The sequence below is a fragment of the Myzus persicae genome, unplaced genomic scaffold (genome assembly GCF_001856785.1).
Source record: "Myzus persicae strain clone G006 unplaced genomic scaffold, MPER_G0061.0, whole genome shotgun sequence".
Taxonomy (NCBI): Eukaryota; Metazoa; Arthropoda; class Insecta; order Hemiptera; family Aphididae; genus Myzus; species Myzus persicae.
The window spans coordinates 264,042-277,748 of NW_019101102.1; the positions used below are offsets into that span (position 1 = coordinate 264,042).

General features: G+C 28.3%; 1 protein-coding gene across 2 annotated transcripts in view; it reads left to right on the forward strand.

Annotated features, from left to right (window-relative positions):
* The first annotated feature begins 3,441 nt into the window (after window positions 1-3,441).
* LOC111027731 (intraflagellar transport protein 172 homolog) overlaps window positions 3,442-13,707 on the forward strand; it is a 96,263-nt gene continuing 85,997 nt past the window's right edge. For both annotated transcript variants that reach the window (XM_022306143.1, XM_022306144.1), the window contains exons 1-3: window positions 3,442-3,609; window positions 10,900-11,043; window positions 13,483-13,595. In XM_022306143.1, the coding sequence (XP_022161835.1) occupies window positions 3,568-3,609; window positions 10,900-11,043; window positions 13,483-13,595 (299 nt within the window). In that variant the 5' untranslated portion in view covers window positions 3,442-3,567. The remainder of the gene's footprint in view (window positions 3,610-10,899; window positions 11,044-13,482; window positions 13,596-13,707) is intronic.

The following is a 13,707-nucleotide window of genomic DNA, read 5'->3' on the forward strand; positions in this document are numbered from 1 at the left end:
TCTTAAGTTATTACATTTCAATAATTCCGAGCACATTGACAGCTCGGCCAAACACTATAATAATGGACGAACGAAAAACGACTTCAGACATTACACAATGTGCATGCGCAGCTATTGAACTTTTTTGTTGAAAACCATTTTAAAAAGATTATATATATTTTGTAGTGGGTAAATATGTTGTCAATTTAGATTTTTTTTGTAATAGGTACAAAGGAGAATATTGTACATACCAGCTACTCTTTAAAGTGGAGAAAAAAATCGACTAACATGTTAGTTCAATAATATATAACAACAGAAATGTAAATAAAAACAATGAGTAACAATACAATCGTAATGCTGTGCAATTGAGACAATGAGACAAGAACTCCATTATTTTTATAGATGTACAGATACGATACGATGTGTAATTAAATACACAGTTCCCAAATCACAACATTTCAATTTATTTTAACTTCAAAATAGTACTATTTATTGTCTATCGATTAACATAATCTTTACATTCAGCAATAATTTTACTGTCAAAAGTAAATCTTTAACGTGAGTGTGTTGAAATGGTATGATATCAGTCAAGCTAAATGTATCAAGTGTATATTATTTTTAACTCAGCGTATTAACACTAAATTAAACAAATACCTACATAAATAAAACCATTATTGTATTGAGATAAATAGAGTATTATTTAATGAGGCGCCAAAGTTATTTTTAAGTTATATTGTAGACACCCTGTGCCATCCCATCCCCAACGACTCCTAAGAAAAATGTTCGTCATACAATGATAAAAACTGTATATACAAACGTATTGATTAATATTGATTTCGAATTGGCGTAGATGCAGATGTATTTATTTTAAATTTTTTAATTTTGATAGCACCATGTGTCCACTAATATTATAATAAGGTATATTATACATAGTATATAGCTTACGTTATAGCTTACGTTGCATGTGCCAATATTGCTTATCAATTATCATATGTTTATTAAAATAATTGTCGAGCTGTAATACTTATTGTGAAAGCTAATAAAAAAAAAAAAAAAAAAAATATTATAAAGAATTTAAATATAATCAGTACCTAAGTTAATTCCCAAAATAATACAGAACTTCATTAATGATTTTGTAATATTGTAATATTGTAAGAACATGTTTAAAAAAACAAAAATACATTTCAGTACGAGAGTCAAGTGTTAGAATATTGTTATATATTAGAATCATTATTTTAAATAAAGAAACCAAATAATATGGGCATTAACAAAAAATAATGTAGGAAAAACAATAAATACTTCATGAAAAGAATAATATATTTAATATTTATTTTACCTCTATTTAATTCTTCCGAGAAATACGTATTATTTTATAAGCATTAATACATCTGTTTTAAAATATTATATAATTTTTTTTCTCAATAAATTAAACAATGGACTTAATGCAATAGTAAAAATAATTTTAAAATCCAATTAAACATTACAAATTGTTATACTACTCTATCAATGGTTTTTGGATATCAATAAATTAATACATAGGACATGGATAATATATTTTTAATAGTTTAATCAAACATTGGATCTGAGAGCACATCAGTACGCCAGGCCAAGTTCAAGCAACAATTTTGAAAGCTGAAATGTTCTTAAAATTAGTGCCACTATAGAGAGGATAGTTCTGAAGTCAACCTATCAAAGTAGTGGTATCTGTGAATTATGGCCAAGTCTACTCTTTATTAAGCCCATAACCTCAAGTAATTCTTACTTTCACGAGCAACAATGATCTTATATTTGTGTTGCTGAACACTTGGCCAGTTCCCTGTCGACCGAACGAGTGGGAGATAGAAATGAGAGGACTCAGAATAAAAGAAAAAATTCAACATCCTCTTCCAAAAAGTCAACCAATCAAGTGGTCGAGTCTGTTTTATGCCTCATTAAAAAATTTTTGACACCGAAAAATGAAACATCGCACTTGGGTATCTGTAACAGGTTTTAACAACGCACAAGATGTCAATTCAGAGGCCCACCTAGTGTTAAGCAATAAAAATAAAACATCTCTGTTGCTTCTGAAAGTAGGAGTGAAGTGAAGTTATGAACAAAAGAAATATTAGACTTGGTTAAAGTGTAGTTACGGAACTTAGGCTGACTTTTTTTGTTAAGTTATCTTTAACTTTGCCTTTAATTAACGGTTAGGTTTTTGTAGTCTTTGTCCTTTGATGATGATGATGATAACTTACATTTGAGTTAATATTTTATCTGATCATATGTAAGGTATTTACTTTTTAATTTTAATCACATACCATGCTTTATTATATTTCTTACTCACTTATGTAAGAATAAGTAAAATACACGGAATTAATAAATTACAGTATAATAGATTTGATATAATCTTATAATTTTCTCTAGTAAGTTATTAAAAAATGTATCTATGAATTACATCCATAGATATTAATACTAATTAGGTAAGTACTACAAATTATTACACATTATTAAATTATAAAACAAACCAAGAAAGGAGGAGTCGTTTTTAGTCATATTATGTATATAGTAATGAGATAATAACATGTCCAACATAAAGAATATTTTTTGAATACAACAATAATACGAATAATTTAAAGGTATTAAAAAAAAAAAAAATTAAAATAAATGTAAAAAAAATGATTTGAAGATACAAACTATTATTTTTGTTTTGAAAGAGATGTATTTATTATTTTCCTGCATGTAAGTATATGGTATAGTTTATGAAACTGGAAACATTTATTATATTTTTAAATACTGAATATTCGTATACTACCCAAACATTGTTAACTTTTTTAAACCATGCAAATACAATATTAAGCGATAGGTTTTCCATTTCGTTTGAATATTAAGCTTCCAATCTAAAAAATAATATTGACCCATTATATTTACGTACTAAACCCACCCCGGCTTTCAATATTCAAAAAATGAGTGTTTATTTTATAATTTTTTACTTTTTTTTTTTTAAATCGAAAGGTGCTTATCCAACAAAAAACCCTTGATGTATGTATTTGTGTATAAACGAATAACGTTTTAAGTGGAATATATTGATATGCATTATAAATAATATATTATATTAAGTATACTCCATCGGGTTGTGTTTATAGAGACATACACATAAACTAATGGCATTAAAAGAACGGAAGGGGCACGCTGTGGAATGCGTCTAGGGCTAGGTTTAAATGAAAACGTCATTCCACGCCATGATATTATTTACTACCGCCGGGGATGGAAATATTTTATTTAAGAAAAAAAAATTGCACATTAAGACCATTATTGCTTACATTTCGTAATTTGGTCCGTTCTTTTAGAATGCTTATTTTGTTTCGTCTACGACACAACACCACCAGCTGTAGCCGTCGGCCATGCGAAACATAATAATAATATAATAGTTGTAGTCATAGCGACTGATTTCGATGTCACAACAAATGGAGCGCGCGCGTGACTGTGTTATGCGGACTCTGAGAGGAGTATTTTGATGTGTTTCAATGTGTCGTTTTACAGTTTTCACTTGTATTTATTTGGTTGGGAAATTAAATCACAAGAATTTGCTTATAATATTTCATCAGCGTGATGAAGTTGAAACATTTGCAGTCGTTGACACAGCAGACGGAGGTAAGTGGTCTCTAGGCAATATAGAATTATACGTAGGCAAACTTTTTGAAAATTTCATTGCTGTCAACAACACAATGTGAATACTTATTCCAAGACACAAGTGACGTATTTGTTACATTTTGAGTTGGCATGGGCAAAGGGTATATATGAAAAGAGCACGTCTGAGTAGAAATTTGAAGGTTGGTAATGCCGGCTGCAAATAATTTCTCTTGACGAATAAAATGTTTTTAAGAGAATATTTGATTATGCAAAACGGAGAGCACTTCTTTTTTATTTTGCATATTAAAGAGTTATACATATTTCTTTGAACAGTGTGATAATTTTAATAATAAAGACCAAAGTCAAATCATTCTACAACTTTTCAACGGTTATATTATAAAATGAGTTTGAAGTTCATTTAACACATTTTGCAAGTTTTTGTAAAACGAGTATATTTATTATCCAATATATATTTAATAAAAGAATATGGTGTATGTGCCGAACTTTAATTTATATATATCTTTGAAATGGGTTTTATAAATGGTTATTAATACGTTCATATTTTATTTGTATACATATATATATAATAATACAATAAGTACTATTTTATATTGGACATTTTTTCGATAACTATGAACTATTAGTGTTGTTGATGTGATAGATTTTTGTACTTTATATGTTGAAATGTCATTATTTATATCGTCCAATTGAGTATCTAATATGCGACAATTTTACATTATAATTCCAGTAATAATGCTAATTTATGATTGATACTAATATTCTTACGAAAAATAGTTTTATATTTCAAAAAATATTAATATATTAAAATATCTATATAAGTAGGTACATAGATAAATCGAAATCGAAGTTGATAATGTTTCTATTTCTTTTATTATCTGTGTAAATAAAGGCAACTCGCTCGTATATAAATTTTTAAACAAAACTGAAATAATATTATTTTTATGATTTAAAATGTTAATATTTTTTGAGTCACAGCGGCACAATATTATTTTTCTTAAAAAGAAACATTTTTTTTTTTAAATGTATTATTTCTTCATATTGTATTTATTTTATTGGAAAATACACAAACTTCAAGATTAGAATAATATGATATTGTGTATTTATGTGTAAAATAATACAACACTCTTTAAAATATAATATTAAACATTTATACAGAGTATTCATAATAATATTATATCTAAATTTAATAGCTTACATTTTAGAGTATTTTTCAATTAATGTTTAATAAATATAAATATAAATATATATTAATGCTCATAAATTGTACCAAATTTATGCTATTTGAACTAATCTTTTTGATAGTAAAAATATTCAGTTGTATAAAATACTTATTTCCCCTGAAAAGACGACCTATTAAAATAAAAAAAAATTGTAAAATGATAACTCCAAGAGAGAGGCTAGGTGCTTGTTTTCTTCACAAAATAAACAAATATTTCGCATGGCTATGAGTAATATACGTACATTTCTTTTTTGTGAGGACAAGAACTTCTTGAGTTTAGAAAATCAGTTCATAAGTAAATTAAAAATATATTCTCTTCTAACTATTCTTTAAGTTTCGTTATTATGGCCTTTCTCTATCACCACCAAAAATTACTAACAACTAATTATATTATTGTACATGCCAATGGTATAAATTCAGTTGAATAATTTTACAATTTTAGCTTCTGAACTAGTCTCCGGTAAAAAAATATTATTATATAACGCCAAAAAAATTGTATCCTTATAAGTAATAAATTAATAACATTAAGTTTATATGATCATGTCAGGTAAAGTTTATATCAATAAAAAAAAAATGTAAATTTGTAATACAAAAATCAACGTGCACCTACTGCACCTATATTGTTCTTAACACAATTTAAAACTAATAATATATTTAGTATAATATACCATACAAACCATTTTATTATGTTTGAGTACTAATCGGACAAGCAGCGATCACGGTTACAATACTTTTGTGATTTTTCGGTCCACTAGATATCGTAATAGTTGTACACGATAGGAAGTGTTGAGTGTTGACACTTAAATATATTATTATTTATTACAACCAATTTAACTTATAAGCATTTTTTTTATGTTTGGACGAGCATTAAGAACAATAAAATATAAAATAAATAAAAAGGTTTGAAAAAGTATAAATAGTTTTTATTAGAGCTAGGATTTTGGTGACTTTTGCATTTTTTTCTCTAAGTGTTATACAATTTTATCCAAAAACTAAATTTGTTTCGTAATATAACAGTTTAAGATAAGTAATTTTTATTTTGAATTTTTTGAATTTTTTGTGTTAAATGAATTTTATTGAATTTTTAAGGTCATTTTTACGTAATACCTATTACAAATATTACGTTCATTTTGTGTATTTAAACTAATTTTTGTTTATTTTAAGCTTTTTGAATGTGTTGTAAAGGTAATCCCAACCTATATATTACTCCAGTCCATTGATATTGAAAAAGTAGTATAATTAATTGTCAATTTATCCGATAAGATTAGATATCCAACGAACCCATAACTATTTGAGTATACAATAGTAGCTTTAGTAGTGAATTCGACGCGTACCTGTGTGGTTCTACCGATCTTAACTGTACAAAATGCCAGAAATTAAGTCAACAGTTTTACTTAGTTTTGTGCCAATATTTTTTCTACGGACGGTATGGTGGTTTTTTGTGAAGTTTGTAATGTTACAGTTGCCTCCGAAAAGAAATTTACAAATTTACAATTCAACAACACATCAGTCGAGAAAAGCATGCTTGTGGAATTCAACGAAAACTAAATGAAGTGAAACAAAAAAATCAAGTACTATTATCTAATTTAACAAATAATAGTGATCAATCGGCATTTAATTTAGAGCTTTGTGAAACATTATTAGCAGCTAATGTTCCACTTGCTAAATTAAATAACACACATTTTAGACATTTTTTAGAAAATATGTATAAAATTTAAAATCCCAGACGAGTCTACATAGCGTTATACAAATTATGTTGAAAAATACTATTTAAATACAATACGAAATATTAGATACTATGTAGGCGATAAAAAAAATTTGGGTTAGTGTAGATGAAACGATAGATGTTCAAGGCCGTTATGTATTAAATATCGTTATTGGTACCATGGAAGCAAAAAATTCAAGAAAAATATTTTTTTTATATTCTGATGTCTTGGAAAAAAACAAATCATTCAACCAGTTCGATAGAGCCATGTTTACATTATGGCTTGAAGGAATAAAACACGATAATGTCCTCATTTTTGTATCTGATGCTGCCCCATATAATATGATGAAAGCAGGAAGAGTCATTTGCACTTTGTATTCAAAAATAGTGCATGTTACCTGTGTGGCGCATGCAATTCATAGAGTTGCGGAAGAAATAAGATCAAATTTTCAGGATGTCAATAAACTTATAAGTTATAAGTTACGTAAAAAAAATATTTTTAAAATCCCCATATCGTACACAAAAATGTCTAAAACTCTTGCTCCAGGAATTCCACTGCCACTCGAACCCGTAATCACGCGATGGGGAACCTGGCTAAATGCTGTAAATTACTATTGTGAGAATTTTTCTTATATAAAAAAAGTAGTAGAAATAACTTATCATACATAAATAATTATAATAGGCATGCATAAAAAAAAGAATGAAAATGTATTGAATCATTTATTACATTCAATACGAATAATAATATAATCTTACTAATTTAATATTAATGTGAAATGTTACTATATGAATTTAATACTTATTAGAGATGAGAGAGTGCTGACATTCGTCATTCGTTTGTCAGGAGGTCAGAACAAAATAAACAATAATTACCGTAATATTTAAGCGAAGGTATGTTTTTATTGACACTAGACAGTACACTCGCCGACACTGTCTGGACGGGCAGCCAAAACTAAGTTACTATAACTACATAGGTATTGAACAATAATTAACAAAAATAAGATAATAATAAATCGGTCTCCGTCGGTCGTCGGTAGTCGGTGGACGCATGCCGACAACACAACGATATAATAATAATTAACAATAATCACTACATTAGAATAGTCCGTGTGGTCAACCTGTAGGTACCAATTTTCGCAGTTTTTGTCTAGTATAGCAGGTAAAAGGCGATTACATCAACGTTTTGTTCAGAAAACGGTATGAATAGAACACAATGGTATCTGGTGATAGGTATTTATATTATTACTTTTATTAACTATCCATTTAGATGTTTAATAATTAGTGTGGAATAAGGAGACAATAGAACAATATAAAGACGGAGCATCGTTTTAATATACATGTAAGTCAATTCAATTTATATACATATAATATAATATGCACAATACCATATATTATATATAATAATTATATACATAGATACACACTTCTACTAGGGTGGTCCTTACATATAGAAGAAGAAAAAAAAATTTATTTTTGTCTATACAGGACCCTCCCATTTTTTTAGGTGTTATGAGAAAATAATTTATGGTGAATTTGGTTATGATGACTTATCTCATTCCTACGTATAAGTCTTATATGTTTATCATTACTAGTATAATTAACATTATTATTTATTTAAATCACAGATATATAATACAACTAGATAGGTAGTCGACTGCAAATTAATATTGAAGTCCAGTAAATGGCCGACTTTCCTTATCAACGATTTTCGATTCGTGTGTTTTGTAATGACAAAGTAGTATTTTAATTTGTCTTGGTTAATGTCAAATATTCATATGAAAATTAAAATAATAGACAAAGTTTAAATATATCGATTCCAATGGTAAATCTTTTATTTATTTAGCAATTAATATTTAATACCTAATGACATTTGAAACAACTAGGTGGACAACATAAAAAAAGAAACTTTTTAGGATTTTAACTTTGCTCTCAATTAATATTTTACGAGGTGTAGCTGGACTTTTGGTTGTATGTTAGTGTGTAAGTGTGTAAGATGACCGAGAAGGGCTAATATTTTCAGTTTCAACTGAGCTATAAGTAAGTTTTCTTTTTGGTTGCTTGCGGGGTGTTACTTTAGACTTTACCGCTATATAAAAGTCTTCATGCTGCACGTCTATAGAATTTTCTTTCAATAGCATTGTTGAATTAACTAGTTCTACATTAGTATCTATAGCATATGTGGATATAGGATTTTCATTTGATGCAATTGCTGCGTCATCGTGTTGAATATTTATATTTTCTGCTGTTCTTTTAGCAATAAAAATTGTAGGAACAGCATCTGTTTTTAGTAAAATATGATTTCGACCTCCCACAATAGTTTTAAAATCATTCTGTATGAAGTGGTCACTACAGACTCGACTATTTTTTGTTTGTACACCATACTTTATCTTTATAGATTTTAACCAAAAGTCCTTTAGGTCTTCGTCCTTTGGAAATCTATTTAAAACAATACGTTGAATAAATTATATGAAACATAATTTATAGATAATTGTAACCTTGTGATTTTAAATAGTTACTTACGAAAAGAAATGAATACCGCTTCCAGTAACTTTTTTATTAGAGCAGTTTCCAACAAAACATCTATGCACCATCTTAAATTCTTAAATTAATTGAAATAACATAAATTGTAATTCTACGATTTCCAAATTTCTAATACAGAATTACAGTAATACATTAATCTTAATATATTACAATTTTATCAACTAGAACTATGTAAACAATGGGCTCTTTGATAAGAAAAGTCGGCCATTTTCCCAACTTCAATATTTGATATTGCTGCCATAGGAAGTCGGCTATCTAGTTGTATTATATATCTGCGATTTAAATATTTAACATCATACGTATAGTAATCATCAAAATCATAATAATAAACTATAAATATCGAAACGATTACATCCGTTGTTTTAGTTACCATAAACAGATAATTACGTCCGTTGCTTTAGAATTAGAAAAACAATCAACGAAGAAAATAAGTAAAATAAATGAAATAAATAAACAAACAATATCAAACCAATACATTGTTTTTTTATAACAAGAAATTAACCTAAAATTCTATTAGTTCATGGAAGTCCTTGCAGTGAGATTGTTCATTTTCAGAAAAGCCTGGATATCATTAAAAACTACGAAAGAAGTTTCACTTGGTCCGTGCTTGCTTACATACACCCACACATTTTTCTATTTATAAGTGTGTCGACCAATGTCTCCGGTGTTTCCAGCATTTTCATAAAAAATCATTGATAATTTTATTTATCGTGTATCTTAAATATTAATTAAGTATATTAATATGTATATTAATATTTTATATATTGATTGATTAGTGTAAAATTAAAAAAGATATAAGATTTGATTTTAAAAGCAAATAATTTATAACAACTGTGAGTTCAAAAGTTTTCTCGCCTTTTTTTCGTTACTTTTTAAGTTTTAAAATAATAATAACTTATAAGTAAGTCATTCAAGACAAGTGATTTCAATTTTCTTCTTAATAACTCTGGACGATTTTGTTAATAATATCAAATAATAATACTCTTATAAAAAAATATTTTTTGGATCAATATTTAATACATCTTGTACGCAGTTATACCTATATCTGGAGTAATCTTAGTTGTTTTCAAAATATAATACACATTATAATGTAGCTATTTCAGGTCTAGCCGTATAAAAAATTAGTAAATTTCTCAACAACACTGTTGTCGTGGTGCTATTTTTTTATTTGGCTTAGACCATCAAAATAAAAAATGCAAAAATGCAAAATACAAAATGCTATAAAAAAAACTAATAGAAAAGAATAATTTGAAATTATAATATAAGGAAACGTGACACATTCAAACAAAATAACTGGCAAAAAAAAAAATTAAATCGTAATTAAATTGTCATAATATAATATATATAATTTAACACCGAGGTGCATTTAAATAATATCATACACACATATTATGCGTTTTTCGTTGGTATTAATTGTGTCCCTCGGTCGGATAAGTTTTGGCAACTTACTGCAACAGCAGTGACATCGACAAATCGTTTTCCGGTATTGAGCTGCGGTTGTGGTTGAGCCGATTGTACGGCCGTACATAATACGATAATGTACTGTGCAGTATTTTTAAGCGTTTCGGTGTTAATGGGTCTTCGACCACTTCACAAACAAAATTACTGAGGGGCATTGACAGCTTTCACGATAATATCTAAATAATATTATTATTAATGTGATTAAATATGGTAATAGCGAATAGCGATGGCTTTGAAGCCATCGTCGTCTTTGCCGTTAAAATAATAATAATAATAACAATTATTTATTATTATGAAACAGCAACTGAGCGGTATATAGAAGTGGCAATGAAGGAATTATGTTTATTTTCTGTGTTTTCGACAGGATGGTCCATTCCAAGTGTTGGCAGCCACGTGGTCACCAAACAACCAAAAACTGGCGGTGTGCAACAACGACAGGGTGGTGTTGCTGTTCGACGAGGCTGGCGTGAAAAGGGACAAGTTTCCCACTAAGCCCGCCGAGCACAGGGTAAATACGAGGTGTACGCGGGCCACTTTCGGCCCTTATATATACATTATACGTATATACATATATAGATTACACTCTAGTGGACTACTAATCGCTGTATTTATACATTTATATACGTTACGACTCGAACACAGTAACACACACACTCGCACACACAAACACTTACACGGGCGGGCGCGGGCTTGAAGTATTAGGAGTACAACACTACTACACGATCGGGCAAAGATAGAAAGGGTCGAAGAGAGTCTCGACCGAACGAGACTATAAAACCATACCCCAGGACTAGCCTTTGACCCATCAACCGTTCACTACACCTACGTTTTAACTAGTCTATTTTGTTTTTATTGAGGTTTACCACACCCTACCAGAACAATAGGAATTTGTGGGAAATGAAACTTTACATGTGTATATAAATTCCCTATGGAGAGATCGCGAGTGAGTGAGCCCAAGTGATTGAGACTTTGAGAGATGGAAACATCAAAGTTTCAATAGGACGCACTCAGGTCACCCACGTACAGGTGGTAGATGTATATTATAATGCCCTATTGTAATGCCATTATTTGAAACATATTTCAAACGAATTCACCCCATGATATTTAGTTAACAACCAATAAACCAAATAATATTGATCGGTACCTATGTTTTTTGATTATTGTTTTACCACTATTTTAAATAATCATTTCTCATGCGTTATTAAATATTGTATTCCCACTTTTTCATATTGTCCTGAGTATTTTTTATAGAGATATCAATTAATAATGAAACTTCATTTCAGGTGCATTACTTTAATGTGTCTGAAGTTATTATAGGTATACCTGAAAATCTATAAAAAATAAAACAATTGGATTATATGAATTAACTATATTGGACTTGAAGTTTCTTTACCATATTTTCTAAATAATTAAACACGATTGAGTACAGTTTTTATCATAATCAACGCTAACATTTATTCTAAGCTCGATAAATTATTAAAAAATTATAACTATCAAGATGACCATACTATCAGATAAATCCCATCATTTAGAGATGTTCTTGGACATTATTCACGGTGTTAATAAAGTTAATATATTTACGAAAATTGTACGATAATAATTTACACCAAATCACCCCACAGTTATAGTATGGATTTATATATTTCTATTTGAAAGACATCAAATACATAATTGTGTTGACTGGTTACAAAGTTTTTTGTATCTTATATTTAAAAAAAATAAAATACGTCACCATTTATGTAGTTGACGATATTTAATTTATTTTATGATAACAAAGAGTCGCAAGAAAGCATAAATCCAGATTATAAAAACAAGTAAAGTAAATTACTTTAAATATTGTGGCGTATGAAAACTGAACTTCCGTTAAGCCATTCATAAGCAATTCGTTAAACAACTTTCAAACTTTTAATGGAAATCACTCGATAGTAGTAGTTGGATAAATTTGATCGAGATGATGAATTATTATAGATAACAACAAACTCATAAATGCAATGCTAAAAAAATAAAAATAAAAATATTAATTACATTCATTCGCAAAAAAGTGACCTGTGTACAATATAAAATAAGCCAAGTAAACTTAAAAATAAATATGAATTTTATCAATTTGTATCATTTCAAAAAATGAATAATTTTTAAAACCACTAGATATGGTATGAACTTTTGATAAAGTTATGTAGGTCATTAAACCGACAAAGTAAAAAATAATACTATCAGACCATTAATTTCGCTGAAATCCCACGAATAGAGTTGGTGGTTTTTGTTTTGGTGCACTGTCTAGACGAGGGACCTCAATTCTAAAGCCCCTGGAGAAAATTGTATGATGAAATTATGATTGTAGCGGTATTATTGGTCCTTGAAATGATGTTATTTAATTACAATTTTATTGAACTAATATATAACACGAAACTCTACCAATCCACATAAACAATAAATAACGTTCTCCATAATACGATTATATATTTCTTCGACTATTCTCTTCAAAAATGAATTTCCAAAATGAAACGTTCGGATTTTGAACGAAATGTATTGTTTTTATTTCGAACAAAAGTTCTTGTATAATTTATTTTCAGTATTACTTATAACGTACAGCATAATATACATTATACAATTATTTTTATGTTCGTATTCGGAATACTATTAATTATACATATAAGTATATAAAAATAAAAATAAAGTCATATCATTTATAATAACATATTTTTGTATGGGTATTTAAAATCACACAATATTATTGTGTCTTACAAATACATAGTAAGAGTTTGCTGACTCAACCTCACCATGGTACATTTTACAGTAATTAACTCAATAACTCACTTTGTTTATGATCACTCTACCGAGTTCCGAGTTCTTATTATATAATGCCCTGTAATGCAAATATGCAATATTTAAATGTTTCCGGTCACTTAATTACTAATTTCAATTTTTTTTTTATTTCGATGCAATTTAGGCTGGTCGAAAAAGTTACACCGTCAAAGGTTTGGCGTTTTCTCCCGATTCCACAAGAATAGCCGTGGGACAGACCGACAACATGGTGTTCGTGTACAAAATTGGCGACAGTTGGTAAGCTATGGAAAAAAAATTGTTTGTGTATAATTAATGTGAAATCGTTGTTTAAGCCTTGCTCCTGGAAATAACCTTGTTAACTCCACGTGTATAATGTATATATGTATAT